The sequence below is a fragment of the Ctenopharyngodon idella genome, chromosome 1 (assembly GCF_019924925.1).
Source record: "Ctenopharyngodon idella isolate HZGC_01 chromosome 1, HZGC01, whole genome shotgun sequence".
Lineage (NCBI taxonomy): Eukaryota > Metazoa > Chordata > Actinopteri > Cypriniformes > Xenocyprididae > Ctenopharyngodon > Ctenopharyngodon idella.
This window is the reverse complement of record NC_067220.1, coordinates 36,224,420-36,251,761: the sequence shown is the minus strand read 5'-3', so window position 1 is coordinate 36,251,761 and position 27,342 is coordinate 36,224,420. Positions and strand designations below refer to the sequence as shown.

Below are 27,342 nucleotides of genomic sequence, written 5' to 3'. Positions count from 1 at the left end.
CTACCAGTCATTGGAGTATTAATAGACTGCTCTTAACTATAAGTACGTTTGCAACTACATGTCATCTTCCAGACATAAGAGTATTAGTAGACTACTACTAACTATGAGTAACTTTGGACATGTCAACTTATTCTACTAACCCGAACCTGAACTTAACAGTCAACTAATACTCTAATGAGAGCTGGTTGTCCTGTAGTTGCAAAGTTACTTATAGTTAGTAGAATGTCTAATGTGGACTATCAAAATAAAGTGTAACCCAAAACTAATAATATTTTTGGAGGGATTTTTTTTTTTCCACAGCATTTTTAAAAATATATATATATTTTAGCATAACTTCACTGCTAATATTGTTGGTAACATTAAATTGCTGACAAAAATCATCCATAAATGGAAAAAAAATAACTCATTTGTTCTATAGTATTCTGACATTAAAGACATTTTTAATGTTGCAAAATATTTCTATCATAAACAAATGATGCTCTTTTGAACTTTCTATTCATCACAGAATCCTTAAAAAAAAAAAAAAAAAAAAAAAATCATAGTTTTCATAAAAATGTTGAACAGCACAACTACATTGATGATAATACAAAAATGTTTCTTGAGCCCCAAATCAGCATATTATATGACACTGAAGACTGGAGTAATGTCTGCTGATATTTTAGCTAGGCTTTGCCATCACATGAATAAAATTAATTTTAAATACATTATAATAGAAACCAGATCTTTTAATTTAAAATATTATTTCACAATATTACTGTTTTACTTTATGATAAAGTAAATGCAGTCTTGGTGAGCATAAGAGACTCTTAAACAATAGTGTACTGTATATATTCTCATAGAATTATATAAAAAAGGCATAATGCCTAAACAAAGTTGCAGCACAAACTAAACATCCTCCTAATGATTCTACCATATATTCATTCATTCACAAATACTTCTCTTAGGGACACAGAGCCATCTGTGTGTGAATTTCAGCTCATGCACCAAGGGCCCTATTTGCTTTGCCTGGCACAACAGGTTTGACAGATTGGAAGCGTTCCGTCTCCCTGATCAATATGTCAGTGTGGAGGCATCTGTCTGCCTGAATGTAGCAGGGGGTGGCAAGTTCACATGAGGAGATGGACATGAGGGAAAAGGGTGGAAATTTGAATGAAAATGCTCAGATAATTGCTGATATGTGATGAGCTTCCTATAGCACAAACACAGACTAAATTAAATAATAATAATAATAAAAAAAATATATATATAAATAAATAAATACCAGAACTCAGGCCATCTGTTCTTAGAATGTGTTAAAATAATGTCATCCAACATTAGTACAAGACTTTGTTACATAAGAGGATAGAGTAGTCTGTTCGATTACTGGCATGAAGCCTAATCCATATTCTGGCCAAGAACCACCCACATAGACAGGAAGAGGCCATTTGACCAACATGTGAAATGACCATCCACACTTTTTTTCCTTCTTCAAAACATTAAGGAGCAAGTACATCTGAAATTGATGCTTTTTAATGACTCTTTTAAACCTTTTAGAGGCAGCAGAAATGTAGTTCAATAATGGTCTCAACTATATATTATAGAGGTACACTCACTTTATTAAACACTATTTATTAAACAAAAAATATTAAACAAGCTAAAATGTGGTAACAATTAATTAATTCGGTAACAGTTTATTTTGATAGTCCACTTTAGACATTCTACTAACTATAGTAACTTTGCAACTACATCAGCTACTAGTCATTAGAGTATCAGTAGACTGTCTGCTTAATATCTGCTAACACTTTATTTTGATGCTCCCCAACAGACATTCTACTGACTAGAAGTAACTTTGCAACAACATGTCAACTTTTTCTACTAACGCTAGTACATTTTACTAATACTCTAATGAGAGTTAGTTTATGTGTAGTTGCAAATTAATGAGAGTTAGTTGACATGTAGTTGCAAAGATACTTATAGTTAGAAGAATGTCTAAAGTGGACTATCGAAATAAAGTGTAACCATTAATTCATTTATTTTTATAAATTACTACTCATAATGTGTACTAAGCATTGTCATATGAAGTCTCAGGAGCTTTAATTACAATGTAACAGTAAATTGCAAGCTGTATGTGTTTGATTTACTTAAAAACAATCATATATAAGAGTCATTTGTTCTCATAAAAGATTTATTTGGGAATCTGACTATACATTTGTGTTGTATGTTTTTGATTCACTAAACAGAATTGACTTATTAGACTCAATTGTTAATGAATCAGATTAAACTAGGCACACTGTCGCTGCATCCGAAATCGAATACTTCCCTAATCAAAAAACAGGTGAAAAGTACCCGGCTGACCTACTACTTCCACCAAGATTCAGAACGAAACAAATCCAGTGACTAGTTCTTCCTCAGAAGTGACATTGTAGCCTATACAAATATTTTGTAAATAGTTTTCTCTTGTGTAAAAGTAAACCTGTCATACTGAAAAGAATGAAGTTTTTAGTTTTAAAATGAAATTCTACAGTTTTACAGCTGCTAATTGTAAAAGTTACACTAAGTAAAGTTCATCAGACCTGCATGATATTTTGCGTCCTCTGGACCTTCATTGTACTCTGAAGTGTCTGTCGGCAATTACCAAGAGGGATGATTTCAATCTGGTGGTCCAGTTAGAGACTATGAGCTTGAAATCTAGATCACTTAATGTGGAGTGCAATACGACCAAGGCCAAATGAGATTTTTCTGGTCAATAAAGCATAAATGAGTTCAGAGTGCTCAGACCCAGTAGGTCTTTAAAATACATTAGGGATATAAAAGTAGAAAACGATATGGCTGTCTGTATTATGCATATTGTTACTCGCCCTCCCACGTCTTGGCTTACACGTAATGTGTAGGAAGAGGAGCACAGTTTCAGAGCCCAGACTGTTCTCCGCCGTGGCTGACACTCGGTAGATTCCCACGTTCTTGTAGATGTGTTTAATGCCATCTTCGATAGAGCTCACGTTGGAGTAGGTGAAGGCGTTTCCGTCACCGAAATCCACCGTGATGCTGGTTTTCGATCCATCACCCTAGGGGAAAAAAAAAAGGTAATAATATGAAAAAAGGCTGGTCTAGCTGGTGAATCTCTACAAATGTTCTTTAGTTAGAGTAATATCAAAGATTTTTTATTTATTTATTTTTTAGGCAGGAAGCAAAACCTGTTCCTGACTACGATACTGCCAAAGCTCTGTGTAAGATTCATTCAGCTGTCAGTTCATCTGCTTTGGACAGCATCTTGTCTGTCCAGAGCGGAGATCTGCCATGGGAAAACATTGCTCTTGTGCAGGCAAAACGCTCTCTAAGGAGTTCTCAAAATCTTAAAATGCCCAGTTTATAGCGAGGATGAGGGTTATTTCTGTTCTTTAGGGGTTAGCAGTAGTTTCAGTATATTCAATGTAACCTCACAAGTCAATTTATCTCTTTCCCGCCAGCCTTATTGAAAAAAGTTGCCAGCCACCGTCAGCGTTTTTGATAATTTTCACAAAAATTTCATGGCCCCCAGAATATTTTGTTGTATGACTATCTGAACATAAAATATATCAATACAAAATACAAAAGAAAAACACAAGTTTTGCTACGGTTACGCCTGTCGTTTACACTACGCCGGCATGTTCGAACCTCGAAAACAGAGACGTTCAAAAATGCTGCAGACCCCGTTTTAGTTTGAAAATGCCGGGGTTGCTTTCCAGTATAAACGGACCAAAACAGAGACTTTTGAAAATGATGGCGTGTCTGCCCAGATTCGCTCAGTGTATCCTTGATGACCGTGTAAACAATAACATGGAGACTGAACTGCAATCTTTGCTGGCCTTGTTGTCATTTTTAACAGCCATTGTGCAGTTAAACTCTGCATTTTTTAACACTGCACAAGAGGCAACTGTTTACCCTTCTACGCGCATGCCCAGTGTGCATGACCGGTCATGTGACATGCATATCCAGTGTAGATGAGGATCGTTTTCATTTTAAAACGCTGTTTTAAAACAAAAAAGCACTAGTGTAAATGGGGCCTTAAACAAAAAATCTGTTTTATTCTAGCTTCAATCATTCTTTTTTTTATTAACACTTGAATGTAGGTAAGTTTATAAAAAAAAAAAAAAGCAAAATTTTGAGCAAAAAGCTGGGGGAAAAAAATCGTGTTTTTATCAAACACTACATCTGGATCATATTCAGTACCATTATCAGAGCATAGATGCAGTAGATCACTTCCATCAACACCCCCAAAGCTTCACAGTCCTATATCACTTCATAGATTAGCATTTCCCTCAGTAACGTTAAGTAGTTTTCATTTATATCATGTTTATTGTTGATGATCGCATTATTTTTCATATGCATCTGCTTACATACTATATGAGATCACTCGTTTCTGCGTCTCCCTCGTCTGTGTTTTCATTCAGGAGATTCTGTACTCGTTCAGAAGATGTGTAATAGCGCCCCTGAGTGTATAACTGTGAAAACATGGAAACCCGGAAAATTCTGTGTTTGGCGGGGAAAGAGTTAAATGGTACTACACTACTAAATACACTACACTACTGTTCAAAAGTTTGGGGCCAGTAAAAAAAAAAAGGCATTTAAATTGATCAAAAGTGACAGTGAATACATTTACAATATTACAAAAGATTTCTATTTCAAATAGTATTAAAATGCTGAAAAAATTATCATGGTTTCCACAAAAAATATTAAGCAGCTCAACTGTTTTTGTCAGTGGTTAGCGTGTAGTAAATATCCAAGAGAATGTGTGACGCAGAATGAACGAGAAATAGTCCTTAAATAAAAATAAAAAATAAAGAGCCACTGAATACATTCCAACTTAATGTTAACACAAGACAATGAACAGAAGGAAGAGTGGACTTGAATAGGAGGATGATCAACAGAACAGGGAACAGGTGAGAACTAATTAGGAACCATGACAACTAATGAATGACTAGAACTCAGGCAAATGGCGACAATGAAAACTAAGGGTATGTTTACACAAAAACGATGTACTAAAAACTGAAAAGTCGATTAGAATGATTCCTGAAAGATCATGTGACACTGAAGACTGAAGTAATGTTGCTGAAAAGCGATGCAGGGATGACTGAATCTGTCTGTACCTCCTCCAGGAACACGAGGAAGGTGACGTTGCTGGCCAGAGATGCCGTTAGCTTCCCTTCGCTGGTCACTAAGTGGAGGCCGCGAGGGGCCTGGCTAGGGCACAGCTGCCTACGAGCTGTGTACTGCTCCATCACCCCACCAGTGCAGTTGTTAGACACCACCTTTCTGTACCTGCACACATGCAGACGCATAAAACACATTCACATTAAAACCTATTCTCAAAATGATCCGTTGACAGCACTGAAATTAGTGTGCTTATCTGTATCAGTGAAAACATTCACAATATGTCTAATGAGTCACACATCAAAATCATTTGAGAATACAGATGGTGGATATTTTAATTGAAAATCTCTCTGTCTCTCTCTCTCTCTCACACACACACACACACACACACATATTCTTCTCCCACTTACCAGCCACATACTTTCATGTAATTCAAGAGAAGTGGATGAATTTACTGTTGTAAATCTGACAGATATGATTCTCTGAAATGTGGTGTGAACTAACATGGCGGCGCCCATAGCGCATTATACATCAAATAACATGATCATTATAAAGGGTTTTAAACGACAAAACACATTCAGGTATATCAGGTAGACGATGACATAGCTAAAAAGTTTGTAAATATTTTGGATAAAAAAGGAAAAATGAAATAAAAGTGATACATCTGTCATACATATGGTGTGTCATGTAACAAGCATGACGCATCGCAATGGAAATAATAAGGTGATACATTGTAAAATAATGGTTGTCTTAAAAAAAACAAAAAAAACTCACTCTTGGGGGTCTGCTAGAATATTTTAAACTTATGTGTGAAAGGGTTAAATAAATATGGAAGGTCATAATGAAATCAAAATGGACAATTTTTTTCATGGAATATTGGAGTATTTAATATAAATTATCTGTGCACATCTTTTTTTCTTCTTCAATATTCATGTGCCCTCATAATTTTTTAATCAAAATAACTTCTCCGTCTTGCAGTGACATCTCTTCAATAAATAAAGTGTTTACTGGCGTGGGGGCGGGGCAACCTGTCACTCACATGCGATCCACCAATAGCAAACCACAACCATCCAATCAATTCCCCATGAACAAAATCAAGTCCTGCCCTACCCTTGTTCGAGAAGCCGTTTCACTCGGATATATCACAATATAGTAAAAAAAAGAATATTGCAGCTTCCATTTCATGCTGACCTTATTCTAACTATCCAATTACATAAATATAAATAACCCCCAATTGATCATTTTCTGCTCCTAGATACAATGTAAGTGACATCTGATTAGAAAAACTGCTCAAATTAAATTACATAAAAACAAATCAGACATATTCCTGGAACAACATTACCATCAACCAGTCATTATTGATCGAGGAACATGTTCAGCATGTATAAATCACTTTAAATAGTGAGATGCATGCGTCACACAAGATCTCACCCAGTGCTGTTGAGGAACGTGTGTTCTGTAGTACAGGTCCGAGACATAGAGGAGGGGGGGAACCAGAATGCTGGAGTACATTTCCCATCAGTCCTTCTCTCGAAACCATAATCACTGTAAATAAATAAATAAACAATGGTAAGAATAATTTCTAGGATCACTGACTTCTAAATGACCAATAAGTAATTTTAACACACTTTTATTCAAAACAACTAGCAGTTCAATTAGAACTGTAATATCCCTTGAAGGAACCCAAGTTCAAGTGCTTTGATCACTAGGACTCAATTGTGATAATTCATGGATCGCTCATTGCAGGGCTTGAACCTACAACCTTTCAGTCACTAACCCAGATATCAAACCGTCAAGCTAAAATCCCACTGGCTGAATAAGGCGTTTCTCTCATTCATCATTACTGGAGGCCATTATAACATCTGTCTTTCATAACTCACAGACTAATAAAACATTTCTCTTCCATTTCTTGCTCAAAGATAGTATATAATGAGAAAGACTTCATAATCATAATCATAATATTGAATTTAATAAGAAAAGTCAGAATGCTATAATCACCTCGCTATGATTAATATGATTGAATACTTCTCACCATTATGTGGAACTAGTTATATTAGCTGTCAGGAATAATATGTATTTAAGTAGTAGGCCTACCTACATTATAATTATTGAAATGGGCTAAATCCTTTTTTTTTTACTACAATATGGTAAATGTAAGTCAAGAAAAGACATTTTAAATAACTAGACATTTTAAACATAATAATAATGTTCATTACATGTTTTAAAGATTCAATCTTTATTTTCAGTTATATCCTACTGGGACCCAGAAAAAAAAAGGTTTTTGAATTTATTATTTTTTCACGTCATTACATTGTTCAGGGCATAAGAAACAAATGAAAAAATAACATTTTTGAAAAATTATATTTTATTCATATGTTATGCCATGTCCTCTGTAGTGGACACCAGGACTAAGTTGTTTAAAAAATAAAATGACATGAAATGGGATTTTTTTATTTATTTTTTTTTTTTAATTCACCAATCACTTTTTATGCTTCAGGATTTTTTTTTAACCAAACTTTATTTAAAGATGATTCTCAACTGTGTTATGAAAGATATAATGGATGGCCATACATGGGTTTTTCCATTCAGTACAATGCATCTATACACTGTATCTAATTTGCATATTAATATGTTCTTGGGGCAACATGTAATGAAAAAGAATTGTAATAATGGGAGTAATAATTGGCAACATTTTCATAATAATATCTAATAATTAATAGGAATATTGATATATAATTTATTTCGCTATTCACTTGTGTCTCCCAAAATGCCTGATAAACATGATTTAAGTCCTGTTGTCCTCTACAGTGGACATGTGTAAAATCGATGTTCTGTTTTGTAACACAAAGTCATATTTTGATTAAAAACCCCATAACATTTTCCTGAGATGTTGATTTATGACAAACAATTTGAAAATTATTCAGATATAAATGATAATAACAAAATATTATCATATTTCCATAAGGGTGTTAAATTTGATCACTAAATCAATGTCAGTCATATTTAAAGACCAAGGAGAGGGAGTGGTCATGGTGAAACCTCCAAACATTTGGTATCTCTGAAAAGCCCTGAATGTGCTCTTTACTGGACAACCAGACTTAAAACTGTGACATGTATGATGTCACAGAAAATCACTAAAATATGTCCACTACAGAGGACCAAAGTCTATTTCTGGGTCCCAGGAGGATATCATTTTAATTTCTCAACAATTCAGAGTATTTCATTGCCAGGAGTTAAAGGATTAGTTCACTTTCAAATGAAAATTAGCTCAAGCTTTACTCATCCTCAAGCCATCCTACGTGTATACGACTTTCTTCTTTCTGATGAACACAATCGGAGAAATAACTAATAATCTAGAGATAAAATGTACATATGTTTGAATTCAAAGGCATAAAAAATTAAGCAGACGAAAAATAATTGGCATCCAAAACTAATTAACACCTACATTTTTAGACCTAAACATCAGAAAACAAAAGCACAAGTTGTTTGTCCTACAATGCAACTCAACACCCCAATCAAGAAAACAAATTACACAAATTACCACGACAAGTTACACAGATGCAGCCAGCTTCTGTTGGTAAACGCACAGCGTTTCACTCCCTGATTAACAACTTTCACACTTTGTTCCATGCGGCCTCGAGGGGCCTGCAAATTTGGAACTTTGCAGAACAGTGACATTAATAACTTTGATAATTCTGGAGAAAATGAGGGGAGAGGCCACATTTACATGATGAGGGAGGAGTGTCAGGAATAGAAATGGAGGGTTTAAGCCACAAAGCGTGAGGCATGAAATCCTACAGAAGGGAGGGTGGTGGTGACAGACGGTGAACAGTACCACTGAGGGACTATGTATTTTACACATATATCTCCATCTATCACTGTCTTCACGTCCCTTGACCGGTTTCCACTTACTGTAGCAAAAATCTTCTTCAAGAAAATTCCTGCAACCCTTCTACAATGCTAATCAAATGAGGACTAGCCACAACTTTATTCCTTCATTCTGATTTTCTTGAGTCGAGACAAAATACTGGCTGCAATGCTAAATTTAAGTTGATCAAAAATGTTTCTTTTAAAAGAACAGAATTTATTTGAAATAGAAATCTTTTGTAACATTAAATGTCTTTACTGTCACTTTTGATCAGTTTAAAGTGTCCTTGTTGAATTAAAATATCATTATTATTATTATTATTATTATTATTATTTTACTGACCCCAAACGCAGAGTGTTCCAAATCAGTCAGGTTTAATTACAGTAAGGATGATCCCTCAGTGGTAGCTGACAGTAGACAGCAAAGCAGCTCAATATGTTTTAGAACAGAGCCTGAATCTTAGTAGAAAAACATTTGTTTGCTTACCATTCAAAGTCTGACTCAGTGCAGTCACACGGCTCGGAAATCATCGTGACAGAGTAGGTTTTACCCATAACACACCTTGCTATGGCCTTCAGCTTTCGATAGACTCTTTTGACTCCCATGAGGCAGCGTTCACCCTACAAGAAGGATTTCACCATATACATACAGTACATGACTACACATCCACACACACTAATATTTTCTACAATAAAGTTGGCACATGGCATTCTCATTCAGGTTTATTTTAGTTCTCACATGAATAATTCATAACAATAAGTGTGTGTATCACCCTGAATTAGAAAAAAGAGAGACTAGTAGAATGAAGACGAGAGAAAATAGGAAAGAGAGAGAGAGAAAAAAAGTTTCATTGTACTACTGTTCCATATTTCATATCTTACATCCAAACTCTGCGGAGTTCATTTTGTGAAAGGTTTCAGGGTACTATACCGCTCACTCATATTACAGCTATCTTGCAAAAAAGTTTTTTTTGTCTAGTCTTTTGTTAATATGCTTCCTTCAAATTAGTGCTCCAAATAGTAAAGTTTTATTTCGGGCATTGGATTTGAATGGAAGCTTGTTTCCACCACAGAATAAAATAAATAAATAAATAAATAATAAATAAATAAGTAATTGTGAAAATTGTGAGGAAAATGTTGCAATTCTGACTTTATTTTTCGCAATACTGACTTTTATTCTTAGAATTGTGAGATATAAACTCACAATTGTCCGAATTGGGGAATAAAAAGTCGCAATTACCTTTTTCAATTCTTTTTTTCATGTCCTCTTTTTATTTTCTGGTGGAAACAAGCTTTCATATTTGTGCTAGTTAAATATAAAAAAAGTTTTGTTTTACAGCCACGGTTCATTGCTGGTCATGTCCCCCTTTTCTTTTCTTTTTTTTTGGGGGGGGGGGAATTTCATATTCATCAAACTAACTGATGCAGAGTGGGGTAAAAAATCCCTACAGCACAGGATGGTCGACTGCGTAGGCTCAGACAATGAATGGCTTCATCTCTTCTCATCATGTTACTCTAATCTACAGCCCAAAAGATGGGTTTTTGACATTGTTCTGTCTTCTGTCGACTTCTGCTTCTCAGAGTTTGTCACAGAAACAGAAAGTACCACGAGGCTTCAGGTTAAAGTAGGCCAGTCTACTGCCATGCCCTAACAACTAATAAACGTACATCTATTATTCTCCTGTGAGAGGAAGCTTCTGCCTTGACTTTTGGGATATATATTATTCTATCTGTTCAAATATAGTTTTGACATCAAACCCTAGGAAACCATGTCAGGGCCAGTTAGAAAGGAATCTCATAAGAAGCTCCAAACAACAAGAAGCCACTGCGACACTCTCTCTAGTTCGAGTTATATTATCAAGCCTCAACGGAGGGTTTATTATGGTGGAAAGACATGACAAAGCAGAAAGGTATCTGATCAAAAACTTTACTGGTATCCCTTAATTGTACTGCTTGAGATGCAGAATAGAAAGTGAGTTGAGGACATCAATGACATTAAGATGGGAAGATTCATTTAGAGGCCACGCGGTGGTCGCAAAGGAGACCAAAGGAACTTGGAGCAATTCTTCTTCTTTTTTTTTTCTACCTTTAATCAAAGCTACAAAGTTTTTTTGTTGGTGGTGCCTGAGACAAACATTCCCTAATGATAATAACCCTGATATACAATAATGTGTAAAACAAGGATGTAACCAAATATTCAGATTAGCGACCCAGATGATAAAAGGATTTCTCACCTGGTCATGTAAATCCCATGGCACATAGTCAGACTCTATGCATCTTCTGTTAAAGATAGACCTGAAGTCTATCTTTACCAGCTGCCATTCTGAGCGGTGACTGACATGACCGAAGATCCTGCAAACAAAGGCATAACATCAGCCACTGTATGTCTGGAGAGCAGTGGCATATCGAGACCACGGTGACTCTAATGATTAGAACGATGTACAGCGGACAGGCAGAGGAAATGCTTAGCAATGTTATCCAAGTCAAACCACATCAGTGGAAACCGAGTCAAACTGTCAACAAAAAGTCTGAAATTCACATTGAGAAAGTCTGACACTCAAGAACACTGTGACACTTTTAGGGCCTGTCAGAAAGACAGGAGAAAGTATCTAGGAATATCCTACAAAAGAAAACTTCATGAAATACTTCTCAAAATAGGTTGAGCTGGATTATGATGTAAAATCAGAACTGGCATGATGGTTTTAATGATTTTCCGTTTAAAATAGGCGATTTGCTACAGGAAGGTCTAAAAAAAAAGTCACTTGGTTTATTTTTATCACCAAGCATCAAACAATGCACTGAGCATTTCATTTTTTTAAATATTTTCCACACTTACAATCTATTCTTATGGAAGTAAAGTAACTTTAAAAAAAAGTTTAAAATAACTCAAATTCTTTGAGTAAACATCCAATTTATCAGGGTTTACTGTGTTCATCACAAAAACTATATTTCATCAAGCACCATTTTCACATTTCAGATCATTCAAAATGTATTACTATTGAAAATTCATCATACGTACGTCATAATGAGCGTCTCCTCGCCTGGTTCACCCAAGACCCCGTCCACAAACAGGGGTGATGAAGTGAAACTATATTTGTTCCACACTCTCCCCTCATCAAAGCTCAACCTGCATAGAAACCAGCAGCACACACCTGAAACTACGATACAGTTTAGAAAAGATTGCATTTCCACACACAGCTGGCAAATAATTCAAACAGAACTTTACTGCACCTTTCCGACATTTAATCTATATTACTAGACAAAAGTATTACACAGTCTACTGGGTTTAATGAGAATGTTCACACTTTCCGTGATTATGTGAGTCAGCTCGGTGCGATTGCATTGACTCATCTTTTAGGAACATATGCATGAAATATTAATAATGATATTGGCGTGGGATTACCAGAGGTGCCTGATGGGAAGAGGAGTATGTCTAATAGCTACTAAAGCTCCGCCTTGGTCCAGATACAGAACACTGTACTCTTCATCAAATATCTGCAACAGACATAGATAGTTTAACTGTTAAACATTCTGAATATACTGTATGTCCCCAGATAGTGTATGTGAAGTTTTAGCTCAAAATGCCCCACAGATAATTTTTTATAACATATTGAAATTGCCACTTTTGGGGGGTGAGCAAAAACACGCTGTTTTTGTGTGTGTCCCTTGAAATGCAAATTAACTGGTCCTCCCAGTCCCCTTTCAAGAAGAGGGCTGATTTCCAGAACACCCGCAACAACAAAACAGGACAATCTCACACACTGAAACTGTCAGTAGCGGTGTTCAGCCTTATATGTTCGAACCAGAGTCGTTGAAATGATCCTTATTTGTGAAGCAGTCCGGCACAAAATGGTTGGCGCAAACTTTACTGATTTTCTTCTGGACATTTCCTTTGAAATTGAAATTTAACCACGATGTCCTCAGTGAATTATGTGCACTGGTACATTCCAAAACACAGCATTTGTAATGCCTTTTTGGCGCAGACATTGTACAACTCCAGCTGTTACAGAGAGGATACAGAAATGGCGGACAGGGCTGTGTCTATGCTAATAGGGCACATCGTCACCGGCTGTGGCAAAAAAAAAAAAAAAAAAAAGTTTGCCCTCTGGGTGTGTGTGTGTGTGTTTAATATTAACTGGTGTGTGTGTTCACTTGGAGGCACAAGCACAGCATATGGGACACCATACTTGGCTACATGTCACTTTCACTTTTTAATCTTCTTGTTGTTGTGTAAATAATCAGTATATACTTTATAGTTAATAAATATATATACACTTTATTAAAGTCCTTAGGCTACACATGCATATACATTTAAAAAAAATAAATAAATAAATACAGAGCTCAAAAATTGCCTAAAACAAATGACCCCCTCCAGTCACCATTACAAAATTGCTAGTGGTTGCAAACATGTACGAAACAAGTAATTGCCTTACAAAGCAAAAAATCCAGCCAGATGCTAAGTTGACCTACTGCAGAGTTGAACCGAAAATTGAGGCCCTCATTAGTAATTTCCATTTGTTTGCCCCAGAGCAGTGATAACTTCACTGTATGTGCTGTGAATTCTTGCTGATATGTATTCCCGTTGCGTTTAGGCCTCGGGGCTTCAAGCATTTAACATACGCAAGTCCGTTTAAGTGAAGAAAAACACCATCTGATTGGCTTAAGTACTTCACAGGCTAATGATTACGAGGCTAGTATTTATGTTAGCGGGATACTGTGTGGGGTGTGCTTTGTTTTCCTTTGGCAGTGAACTCACTGGAAAAGCTGGATCAACCAAGCTACAAGCCACACTAGTCATTATAACCGAGAAACACAGCTGACCCCAGCTGCCCTGATCAACATAAATCTATAATAGATAAGGACTACGTATTTATAAAATCATTGTGAGTTCACTGGTTTAGTGCCAAAGGAAAATTTAAAACTTCTGCTTATATAGGTATGTGTCTCATGGCTTTGTTACATATGTTCCCGTGTTATTTTCAATCATAATGTCAGATTGGCTGAGTTATGACAATATTTCATCTTCTTTACTCTTCTTGGGAGGGCTTTCAATTTGATTAGATGAAAGCTGGCAACCACAGGTCTGCTGTCCTTGAAATGATGCTATTTCTCAAATCCCAGTGTTTGTAATTCTTACTGACAAGATAAATGACACCAAACCCATGCCCTACCCAGCATGCTTTAACTTTTTGCCACATCAATTTTCTCTTAATTATTTGAGCTCTCCATTTTTAATTAGACAGCTGGCCCCATAAATTTAAATCGCATCATCAAACATGCACCCACGGGCATCATATATGTCATTGAATTTAGTTTTCTCTGAAGGTGTCATTTGATTATCGGCTCTGAAATGTGGCACATGGATTTATCCACTCATAGATATGCATCAGTGCTGAAATTACTGCCCACCCCCATCTGGCTGAACACCCCACGGTCAGAGTCACCTGCCGCCACGTGTTTCCAGCGTCGGATGTGATGAACATGCTAACGTTGCTGCTCGTTAACTCTGCGCCTATTGAACCTATAGAAAGAAGAGCAGAACAATTACAGTCATGCTTACCGAAGCAGATAGAGAGTAGATAACTAAAGCTATATGAATATGAAGATTGAGTAGATTGTGCCTCTTTTGCAACACAAAAGTCATATATACTTCATTCCAAAAGTATGAAGTGCTTTATGGATTTTGTCAAAACTATAGATAGATAGATAGATAGATAGATAGATAGATAGATGGATTCTTACAGCAGAAAATGCATCATGTGTAATAAAATCAAAGAGTCTGGCCATCTGGTGCTTTGTGAGCTAACCAGGAGTTCTGAAAAACCTCTATATCTAATAAGCTAAGAAACTCAGGAAAGCCTGTGCCATCCCCCACAACTCTTATACGATCAAATCAATCAACTAAATGTCAATTTAGAGCCTAATATCTAATAGTCAGCCTCCTCCTAGGATTACTTATCCAGATAGTTACAGTGCCAAGACATTTATATTTCATCTGCGTTCATCCGGAGGCAATATAGTAGACGAACGTTGCGGAAGACACAAGCCTGAAGGAGTAAAATGAAAAAGTGACAAGCGCTTTCAATCTTATAAAATAAACATTTGAAGTTTGAAGTGGTGGAAGAGTTAGTCAGTTGTGAAAACAGAAGATGATGGAGAGAGAATAATAAGAACACTCTAAAGACTCTCTGCTGCTAATCTCAAGAGTAGCACTTAGCATTTCCATTTGTTTATGCTAGCACGACACTAATCTTGTTTATAGTCCATATACAGATGCCTGTGCTGCACAAGCGCAAAATGAACGTCTTCAACAATAACAGTGTCATAAGCACTCAAGATGAAAGGAATTTAAATATCCTTCGCTTTGGAGTTCCAGTACAAAAAACACACTGATTTAAGGAAGAATACGAGAACTACACACTTTAAAAAGGGTTTTGTTTTCCAGCACCTGCCAACCAGACTGATTTTTTTTCTACCTGTCTGTAACCAAAACAAAAATACAAATAATCCTTGAGCATTTATTTTTAATAATCCCCCCCTTTTTTATGCATGTCTTTTCAACTTTGAAATGCTTCTTTAAGGATTAAAGGAGGATCCAAAAATGGAATGAAACATTTCACACAAAAATTTTTCCATGGTAACCAAAGCGGTTACATACTTACTACAGTTATTGTTACTACATAGACTAGAACAGTGGTATAAACCACCACTTTCTTCAAAAACAAAATAGAAAGAAATGAAACAACATGAGAGAAAGATGTGTAAAGATATATTGAAAGTATGCATACTCAGATATGGAGAGAATTCTGCTATGGGACTCTTTCTTGAGTATTAAATTTGACGCAAGTTGTACTTATATTAAAGTATGGAAGCTTGTTTCCGCAGCAGAATAAAAGATAAAGAAGATAATCGTGACTTTTTTTTCTCTCTCAATTCTGATTTTTTTCACAAGTTTATATTGTGAGATATAAACTTGCAATTCTGAGTTATAAAGTTGAAATTTTGAGAAATAAGGTCAGAATATTGAGATATATAGTCGCAATTTTGACTTTTTTCTCAGAATTGAGATATAAACTCACAATTGTGAGTTATAAAGTCTGAATTGCGAGATATTAAGTTGCAATTCTGAGAAATAAATGCTGCAATTTTGGGAAATAAAGTCAGAATTTAGAGATATAAAGTCGCAATTTTTACTTTTTTCTCAGAATTGTGAGATACATAGTCACAATTGTGAGTTATAAAGTTCGAATTGTGAGATATAAAGTCGTAATTCTGATAAAAAAAAGCTGTAATTTTGAGAAATAAAGTCAGAATATTGAGATATATAGTCACAATTTTGACTTTTTTTCTCCGAATTGAGATATAAACTCAGAATTGTGAGTTATAGTCTGAATTGCAAGATATAACGTTGCAATTCTGATAAATGTTACAATTTTGAGAAATAAAGTCAGAATTGTGAGATATAAAGTCACAATTCTGACAAAAAAGTTGTAATTTTGAGAAATAAAGTCAGAATTTCAATATATAGTGACAATTTTGACATTTTCTTACAATTGCGACTTTTTATCTCACAATTCTGACTTCATTTTCATAACTGCGACTTCTGCAATTCTGACTTTGCAAATTCAGAATTGCAAATTTATGTCCCACGATTCTAAGTTTATAACTCACAATTGCAATTAAATAAATGCAGCCTTGGTGAGCATAAGGAACTTTCAAAAACAATAAAAATCGTATGACCCCAAACTTTTGAAAGGTAGTGTACATGTACACTTTATGTAAGAAATGAGATCACCCTGCGTTATCCCATCTATTATGTTTTTGCCATAGTAACAATAATGATTTTAGTGAAAAATATTTCTCTCTTAACTACAGCGTCAGTCCATTCACCCAAACTCACCTGACGCCACTATGATTCCTGGAGCCGACTCTCTGCTGGCTATATTTCCAGATGTGTACGGGTTTGCTGACACGTGCAGGTGAAGATGAAGCGAACAGTATGGCTAAAAGCAACACACACACACACAAAATCATCCAGATTAAGCAGGGTCTCTTAATCGATAAAAACCCCCAGTGTGTGGCCTCCACTAAACTGTCATTGTGCTTGGGCTCGAATAAAATCCCATTAAAAAAAATCCCATAACAGCAAAAGACTTGTGACTTTTTTCCCTCCCAACATTAATTTTGATTGGAATAACCTTTAGTGACACAATTCTCATTATAAGTCTGGAAATGCCAATGGTAAGCACATGTTGCAAGGGTTGTTTAGGGGTTTATTAAAACTTTGACATTTTCTAACAAATAGCTCTGTAATGGATGGTGAAGGCAAGGCCAACAGTGGGGACCATTAATTAGTTGAGTTTATCAAAGGGTAATTATTTTTGTTTGCATTTTGGGGGGGTTGTGGAGGCCATTCACCGGGAATGGATAACATCTCCACGGAATGAAATATATCTCTTGTCATTTGAAATGACAAGCAGCACTGATTACGTAGACCTATTCCAAACGCCTATGTCCACAGGAATACACATTCTGTTTGCATATTATTAACTTTTTTTATCGTTATTATTCTAATATGATGAAGCTATTGTGCAAAATTTGATCAATCATTACCATATCTAGCTGAGTGTTTCTTCAACTACACTTTTGGCTCTGTATAGAGCATTAGAAAATAAATTATCTTAAAACAGACTTTTCAAACTCTTACTAGTTCAATTTGTATAAAACAATGTCAGGCAGAGGACATGCATCAAAATGTATTTTATTTTAGTTTTAGTAATTTAGTACTTTAAACATTTTATTTCAAATAGTCAATTAATTTCAAATAGTTGAGTTTGTGGCAAAACCTTTTACAGTGCTGTCTTTTACTTCATATCATACTCAGAAACTCAGAAAGTAGAACTGAAGTGATATTCATTACAAGATGATTAGTTCAGGGCTGTCACAATACCTAGATTAAATGAAAGCGCTCAAAAAAACAAACAAAAAAACCCTCAATTGCAATTTATCCGTGTCGATTAACTGGCAAAATGCCGGAAATGGTACATTCCATGGAAGAGAATCCATGCGCATTATTAGACCGTCTTCTAAGGCTGAACTATATATTAAGTAAGCAATAAGGTACGAGAGGCTGTGCTGTATCATAAATAAGTCACGGCTGAAGGGCGTTGTTAGGCACGATGTGAAGCGGAGTGACTGCAACCCCTTCAGGTCCAACTTGTGTTTTGAAACTTTGGCCATGTTTAGCATGATAATCAAACTTTTTAACAGTGCAAATAAGTCAGAATGCATGAAATAGCATTATACCCCCCCTTTAAACAAGGATTTGATCATGCAGTAAAGTGTAACAACAAACACCAGGCCGTTGGTGCCCTCTGTAGACATTTGTTATAATACGTAATGTACATAAGTTTATGTTTATGATTATGTTTATATTATGTATATGACATTATGAATTTTAACAGTGTTGTTCAACAGAATCATATGATTACTTGCTTTTATACTTTTTTTTTTAACCAATTATTATTACTTCTTTGATATCATATATGTATTTTAAGTCATATGAAGGGCTATTGTTCACTTAATTCTATTTTTATTACCGCAAACAAATATTACCTGATTATTCGATTAATCGTCAAAATAATCGACCGATTACTCGATTACCAAAATAATTGTTAGAGACAGCCCTAGATTAGTTAAAACATTTCAAAATGCACTTGCATTGCTTTGCATTTTGTGACTTTCAGTTGAATAAAAACCTCTTTTTCCAGTCATATTTTTCATTATTTAAGATTTCTTAAAAATATTGTCTCGTTCGTATGAACCCAATATCGTGTATCGTCTCGTCTCATGAGCTAAGTGTATCACCACACCCCTAGTTAGTTAATAATAACAACACTCATCTCAAATGATATATGGTGCTTTATAGCATTCGGTTATGGAAATGACGGTAACATAATTTTTTACAAAATTGAAACATTTTTTGGATTAAAAGGTCAGACTCCCTGCTCTTGCAAAGACTAATTTAATAGCTAACATTTTATGTATCAAATCAAATAACATTTTCACACCTTTTACATAATTTGACAAAATGACAGCTTGATTGGAAATGACACACAATAAAATATTCTGTTCACAAGTGATAGGCTATTTATCTTTATTTGTCTTCTTTTTTCCCCTTCATATCACATCTCATATTTCAAGTATGCTCCTTCATTGACACAGCTGTCTCCTTGGTAACAAAATACAAAAACTTTTATTAGGGCAAAAGTTGTTGGATGGGGAGGAAATGATGGAAATATTTTATTGAATTTGAATTTGTCTAATAAATCATTTTCACACAATAAATATTGAAATGGGTTATGATTATTTAACTCTTTGATCATATTATCATAGTTCATATTCATATTTTATCATGGATTTTCATATTTTAAGATTGAAAGTCTGGGTCTGGGACAAAAAGTTACTAAAACAAGCAGCATTTGAAAAGAAGCAAAAAATAAATGATGAAGATGATGTGAAAAAAAAAAAAAAAAAGACTGAAATCTGTTAGTTTTAATAAAACTAAAGTGCCTGTAGTTAAAGAAACACCCAGCCTTGTTTAATGTTTCATTGGGCACTGGAAAGTGCATTGACCTCATAAAGCTCATCTATGAATGTCAAATTTGGACAAATCTCTTACTTTCTGTTTCCCACACTTCCACTCACCAGTATGCAATGGATTTGGTTCCCTCTGAGATCAGCTGAGGGAGCCTGCAGGAGCCTCCAGTCTCGGCCTTTGTTATAGGTTATATATGTCTTCACCTCATTATTTAGCTTCTTATTGGCCAGGAACATGCCTTTTATCCCTGCCACCTAGGGACGCGAACATAAACAAAGTAAGATAATGAGGAAGAGATACACCACTAATAATCATATTTGTAAAGTTACACCATTTCAACATTTTTTTCCTATAGGTAAACAAGCCTATGATGCATTTACTACTTAGTGTCCCTGTGGCACTAAACCCAGCCAAGTGAACTTCTAAAAAGTGCCGTACATATAGCAGTTCCTTGTAAAATATATCTATTGGAGTGGAATGAGAATATGTAAGGGAATGAGAAGGTAATCCATGTCCGTCCTGAACAGAAGTGACATCTCTTCAGGGCCAGGAAGCACTAGAGAGGAGGAGAGGCAGCCCAGGATGGGCCTCGGAGGGCACTCACTATTCAATAATTGACGAATATTTCAATCTCGCCGACGGCTGAGATTTTAGCATATGTTACATGGAGGTGGCGACCTCAATCAAGTCACCGGACTCTTCAGCCTATCCGAGGGCCAAATGTGATTTTATGGGGGTTGCTATCATCAACAGTTTAATTATTTGATCAGGAGATAGCTTGACACCTGCTGGCCTCTGTTGCAATGTGCAGCTGCGTGAGCCGTTCCATCTAGAGGTGCATGAATAGAGACCTGGCGTATTCTTTAAAGAGACGTGCGGTCTATACCCAAACACTAATCACTGGCTTCACTCCGGTGGTGTCTTTTGTGCGTGTCAGCGCTATCAGACCCAACTGCAGTACTATAAAAACTTGTGAACTAAGAACACTCCAAAGCCCTACATGCTCTCAAACTGCAAGATGTCATGTAGCATACATGTATTTGCAAAGACATTGATCAGAGTTTAAAAAAAAAAAAAAAAAAAAAAAAAAGTCAACCAACAGTAAATCAGAAATTGGAAACAGGTTTTGTTCAGACAGGCTGCAAAATATTTTTTGACTTAAATGACTCAAATCCACTTAGTCGAAATTTAAATAATTTGTGGTTTGAAATCTGAGGACGTGTTTTAGTGCCAACAGCCAAATCTGTTTTCAAGTATGGGTTACACTTTATTTTAAGGTGTCCTTGTTACAGTGTAATTATACATTTAAGTACTGAGTAATATTAATTAACTACATGTACTTACTCTAGGGTTAGGATTAGGAATAGGGTTTGTTTTGGGGTTAGTTGTATGTAATTATGCATAATTTATAGTTATTACTATAGTAACTACATGTAACATGGGTAATAAGGACACTGTAAAATAAAGTGTTACCCAAGTGTGTTTTTTGGTATTTGTGACTGTAGTTCTATATATATATATATATATATATATACATACACACACTAAACACTGATTTTTGCTTAAATACTAAATACACTAAATATTGATTTTGACACGGTTCCAATGCAGAAATTCACATACAATTTTGAACAGACATCGATATTAACTTAAGAATTCTACACAGACAAAGAAATCATAATTTTTCCAATCCATAAAAAAGCTATGTGTAATAAAGGGAAATGGCTCAGGAAAAAAGTATTGAACACATAACCTGAAATTGTATTTAATAGTTGGTGGAATAGTCTTTTATTGTAATGACAACTTAAGGGCGCATCCTGTATGACCAAACTTTAAATCTTGAATATTCTGGGGGATTCTCTTGTGAATTTTGATCTTCAGTTCCTTCCACAAATGCTCTATTGGGTTTAGGTCTGGTGATTTACTGGGACATTCTAACAACTTTATTTTCTTCTTCTGGAACCAATTCAAACTCTCCTTTGCAGTGTGTTTTGGATTGTTGTCCTGGTGGAAGGTCCAAAGTCACCAAATTCATCTCAAGAATTCCCATTACATGTCTCTATTCATCTTCCTTTCAATAATATTGATTCTGCCAATAGACATGAGAAGAGAAACAGCCCCATACCATGATGCTTCCATCTCGAAAACATCACTGTTGGTATGGTATTTTTAGGATCATATGTAAAGCCATTTCTCCTCCAAACATGGCATGTGGTATTGTTGCCAAAAGTTAGATTTTTGTCTCATCTGACCACACTAAATTTCCCAGTAGTTCAGATCTTACCAAATGTTGTGTAGAAAACGTCAAATGAGCTTCAACATGCCTTTTCTTCAATAATGGAGCTTTCTGTGCTGAGCGTGAAGTGCATTTCCTATTGTTTTCTCTGTGACAACTGTACCTGCTGCCTCCAAGTCTTTCTGGACCTCTTTCCGAGTGGTCCTTGATTCTTGGGCTACACTTCTTACTAACCTTCTGATTCCCTGATCAGAAATCTTGCGAGGAGCTCCTTTGCATGGCCAGTTGATGGTGGAATGATGTTCCTTTCAGTTGTGGAAAATGGCCCCAATGGTGCTTACAGGAACATTTAGGAGTTGGAAAATTCTTCTGTAACCAGTACCATTGTTATGTACGGCGGCAAAAATCTTGTTGCGAAAGTCTTGGGAGAGCTCTTTGCCTCTACCCATCATGAGATGTCCAATACTTGCATTCAGAGGTGGGTAAGCCTTTTTCTAACCTAACAACATGCACTAACCCAAATGATTCTAATTTGCACAGGTAGGAGGTAGAACTCTGTTGCTTTATTGACTTGCCTTGCCTTAGTGTACTGCTTTTTCTTAGTGTGTTCAATACTTTTTTCCCCATGTCATTTCACTTTATTACACACAGCGTTTTTTTATGGATTATAGTATTATGATTTCCTTATTTGTATTGTATTTATTTCTGGAGCTAATAACAACATCTGGTCAAAATTGTATGTTGTGAATTGCTGCATTGGAACTTTGCATAATAATAATAAAAAAAAAAATGTGAATATGTTATATATATATAATATATATATATATATATATATATATATATATATATATATATATATATATATATATATATATAAATATAAAATAGTGTATTTTATATATAAATATAAAATAGTGTATTCACATATAGCATAAATCTGTATTTTATTGCTGCATTTTAATGTGGTACAAAATATGTTATGAAATTAACACATAGATTTCACCTATAGTGATACATTTAGATCCATAGACAGCATACTGCTTTATTTCAAGGTTCCTAACATTTCCTTGTTTAGATAATCTATTGATAATTATGTAATTATGAAACCTAAATTAATTAGTGTTGCTATTAAATCAATTACCACTACAATCAATTAGCATTAATTAGTGTATCCAATTTGCTCATGCTTTTAATACCCAGAGAAATTTAAATATGAAGCAGTGATCAGCATACATCTGTACAGTGTGTAGTGAGGAAAGTAAATGACACCTCTCTGTACCTCATATAAATCTATCATGACATTTCCCTCTGGACCCATACTGCTCATGACGTTCTCCAAAGCCAGTGTGTAGTAAATGCCTCCGGCCTCTGACACATACAGGTTGTAAGTGTCATTCTGGTTCCACTCTTGAACCGCCGCCACGACCCGGTTCTCATCTGTACTGATCACATGCAGATCCTGGGGAAAAAGGAAAAGATGTTTCATAAAACAGACTCTGTGATTTATTTGACAAAAGAATCTTTAGCCTCTGGTGTTATCCAAATATGTATATAAATGCCAATAAAAAAGTCAATAAATCTGACATGGAACAGTTTATAATAGTAGGTTATAATAAATGCACTAGGCTGTGAATCACAATCAGCCCGGTGTAGCTGCATGATTTCAGTTTTGTATAGTAATTTAGGTAACACTTTAGAATAATGGTCTGTCATTAATACCTATGCAGGAAGTAATGCAAGACAAATGAGTAGTGGCCTACTACATTAACACTTCAGCTACTACTATTAACTAATATGGAAACAAGCTTAAATAATCAGTAAGCAATAGCAAATTTAGTACTAAGACAGTTCCTTATTAAGATGAATAAGATCAGCCTCATTAATTACCTCATTCAACTAGGACAAATTATAAAGAATTACTAATTAATTACTAATCACAACATTAACATGTGTCTGAGAAAATCAATTGTCTTTTTTACTCTGAACTAGACATGTCACTGTGAGAAAATTTTCACACCGGTATATAAGCTTGCGTCAAAACCGGTATTATGCTATCAATATGTGGGGTATTGGAATCACGTTTGAATGCGCGCTTGCTTTTAATTTAGCTTTTGAATTTGCGATCCTGTGTGCATTTGTGGATTTCCATGTGTGTGGATCTCTCACGTGCATTTGTATGGATAGCCAAATAGATCAAAATTGCTGATATTAACAGCAGATCTGTGGTGAAAATGCCTTAATTTAAGCTTGTACAACAGAACACCATATTTTGGGTCTAAATACCATAAAACTCAGTGTTTTATGGACACCAGGCGTTTGATTAATGACAAAACATGACCTGTTTAGCGTTCCATACATTTGTGGATTGTGGTGCACGTATGTGGATCTCTTGCGTGCATTTGTTGTTATCATTGGCCCTGTCCCAAATAGAAACCTAAACACTTGTGGTCTTCCTACGAGTCCGCACTTTTGTGACGTAACATAGCTTTGACTGTCGGGAAGAAGTCTGACCTAAAATGACAAATGGGACACCCTACGGTCTCATGGACTTAACGGACACACGCACACAGAAGCCATTATAAGTTCACAAGACCGAAAGTGCATATGAAGTGTGCCATTTGGGACAGGGCCATTGACGCTCAGGATCTGTTGCGCACCAAATCCTCCGTCATCGTCTTGTCAGTCATCTCTCTTTACTCTTGTCATGTGATAAGTGAAATCTGACTTCTGCTGCATTGTGCTGCACCTTGTGCTGTATGGAGCAGAGCAAACACATTCAGATTATGATTGTATCATCTATTGTCCAGCTGAAATAAATGGTCGTTGTTTTAATAAAAAAAATAAATAAAAAAATGACAGTGGGGGCAGTGTCATGGTGGCCATGTAATATAATCGGTGTAAGGCTGAACACTGTGTAACACCGGTAACACAGACTATCGCAGCAAGCCTACTCTGAACGTGGTCATAAAATGCATTACTAATTACTCAAGTGTTACCTAGTGACTCTTCAAGAAATACTAGTGATCTGGACAGGATCAGACCAGATTACTAGTAGTTATTGTGTTAACTGATCAATGATCAATGTGACACCGAAGACTGGAATAATGATGCTGAAAATTCAGTTTTGCCATCACAGGAATGAATTCCATTTTAAAATATATTCAAATAGAAATAGTCTTTTTTTTTTGGCAGAAAGAAAAAGTAGGCCTCCAAAGTGCCTTTCAATATTCAAAACATCAAAACACCTTTACATTTCATATTTACATACATCAAAGGAGGATGATTTTAACCTTTAATGTGATTTTTGCCTCTAATCAAGTGAGATTGAATATGAATGTTGCTGCCGGGATGGCAGGGGACATCTGGAGTGCAGTGGTGGTTTCACCCCACTGAGCTGAATCCGATTAATAATCAGTATCAGACCCAACTCTTACCTGCCTTGTTTTGCTCACAGCTCCGGCGTACGACAAATATTCTTATTAGCCTTAAATTGAGCTTGTCAGTTGGGCAAATTCAACAAAACCACATGCTGGCAGTTTGCGAATTTCATCTACCCCAGACCGTGCAAGGGTTGCTGGGTGTGTGCTTTAAGGAGCGCCGAGAGCTTGATTGAATAAAACATGTTTAATTGTCATGTGAGCGCAGCAGATTTTAAGCTTTGAATAATAACACAGCATCCTGAGAGGCGAGGGACCGCGGTAGCATCTGCGTCCCTGAATTCACTCGCTCAGAAGTAAGAGCCTGCCAGATGCCAAGAAAAAAAAAAATCGGATTTTGTAAAGGTTTGAAGCTTCAAAGGCTAACATCGAGGGACATGATGATCTGGGTCTGAAATAGCAATGTCTGTTTACTCTGTCACAGTGTGTCAGATTCTGACTTCGTGTCGAGCAAGTGTGAATAAGCTACCCTACCTTTGGAAGGGTGTATTTGGGAAGCTTCATGGGTGTAAACACATCTCGCCTGGATGACACATAGTAGATTGGCCGACCACCGGTTGACACCTTGGGTAATGGAGGGATCACAAACAGACAAGACAAAGACACTTTAGAAAGAAGTAACATTGAAAGTGCCACCAGATATTGGTCACATATTAGGGCTGGCTATTGGCGATATGTTCACCACAATTCAATCATAATTAGATCGCAGTTGAAACTGTGCCAAATGCATAACACTGAATTTGGAGGATTAGATTCTTTGCTTCAATGTTCCCCAATATGGCATAGACCATGTTTACACCTGGTATTAAGCTTAAGTGCTATTGAGATAAGTGCTTAAAAGGTTAGTTCACCCAAAAATGAATTGCTGTCTCCTCCATATACAGCAATTTAATTACCACTGTCAAGGCCCAGGAAGGTACTAAAGACATCGTTAAAATAGTCCACGTGACTACAGTGGTTCAACCTTAATTTTATGAAGCGACAAGAATACTTTTTCTGTGCAAAAACAAAACAAAAATAATGACTTTATTCAACAATCTATTCTCTTGTCAGTCTCAGTTGACGTAGTAAACACAGTGCAGCGCTTCCGTGTTCTACGTCAGAAGTCAGAGAGCTCTTGGATTTCATCAAAAATGTCATAATTTGTGCTCTGAAGATGAATGAAGGTCTTACGGGTTTGGAACAACATGAGGGTGAGTAATTACTGACAGAAGTTTCACTTTTGGGTGAACTAACCCTTTAATACAGGTGTAAACAGGGCCCGAAATATTCAAAGGAAGCTAAAAAGTTATGCATCAACATTGCATTCGTCCAGATGTGTCCTGCACATCAGTGAAGGACCGTCAATCAATCGTTTAAAGAAAATAACCATCCCATGAAATAATTTGGAGAAGTGCAAACATATAACAATGTCATTTATTGAAGGTACTTGACTGAAATAAAAGAACTTTCCTTGAAAATATCACGTTTATGTTTAAGATAATATTTAAAGATATAGGTAAATATTGTTGAATAACTGAATAAATACAGTGTAATTGAATACAGTGTACACTCAATAAAAGTGTAATTGAACTGTAGGAAATGTTAAAATACTGATATATAAATATCAATGCAATATTGTAAGAAAAGTATTTATTGCTACCACAATATGGAAGCTTGCACGGAATAAAAGTAATTGCGACTTTTTGTCTAACAATTGTGACTTGTTTTCTTGCAATTGCGAGTTTATATGAGTTTATATCTCAAAATTCAGACTTTATAACTGGCAATTGCGAGAAATAAAGACAGAATTGCAAGATATAAGCTTGCATTATTTTTCGCATTATGATTGTGAAATAATCTCTCAATTATATCTCACAAATATGATTTTTTTCTCTTAGAAATGTGAGATAAAAAGATAGTTTATATCAAAATTCTGACTTTATTTCTTGCAGTTCTGAGTTTATATCTCGCAATTGCAAGTTCATATCTCACAATACAGACTTCTTTCAATTGCGAGTTTGTAACTAGCAATTCTGACTATTTTTTCAGAATTGTGAGATATATTGTAAACTCACAAGTACCACTTATAAAGTCTGAAGTGTGAAATATAA

At 35.6% G+C, this 27,342-nt stretch overlaps 1 protein-coding gene across 7 annotated transcripts in view; it reads right to left on the bottom strand.

Moving 5' to 3' along the window:
- The window catches only part of LOC127516735 (VPS10 domain-containing receptor SorCS1), a 200,530-nt gene that overhangs the window by 15,170 nt on the left and 158,018 nt on the right, over window positions 1-27,342 (bottom strand). For all 7 annotated transcript variants that reach the window (XR_007931074.1, XR_007931073.1, XM_051901599.1 and 4 more), the window contains exons 8-19: window positions 25,724-25,813; window positions 23,092-23,271; window positions 19,684-19,830; window positions 16,877-16,979; window positions 14,421-14,497; window positions 12,380-12,471; window positions 11,996-12,103; window positions 11,211-11,328; window positions 9,464-9,597; window positions 6,541-6,654; window positions 5,106-5,277; window positions 2,858-3,044 (exon numbers count right to left, since the gene is read on the bottom strand). Coding sequence is in view for 5 of the 7 variants with exons in the window: in XM_051901599.1 (XP_051757559.1) it covers window positions 2,858-3,044; window positions 5,106-5,277; window positions 6,541-6,654; window positions 9,464-9,597; window positions 11,211-11,328; window positions 11,996-12,103; window positions 12,380-12,471; window positions 14,421-14,497; window positions 16,877-16,979; window positions 19,684-19,830; window positions 23,092-23,271; window positions 25,724-25,813 (1,522 nt within the window). In the remaining 2 variants the exon portion in view is untranslated. The remainder of the gene's footprint in view (window positions 1-2,857; window positions 3,045-5,105; window positions 5,278-6,540; window positions 6,655-9,463; window positions 9,598-11,210; window positions 11,329-11,995; window positions 12,104-12,379; window positions 12,472-14,420; window positions 14,498-16,876; window positions 16,980-19,683; window positions 19,831-23,091; window positions 23,272-25,723; window positions 25,814-27,342) is intronic.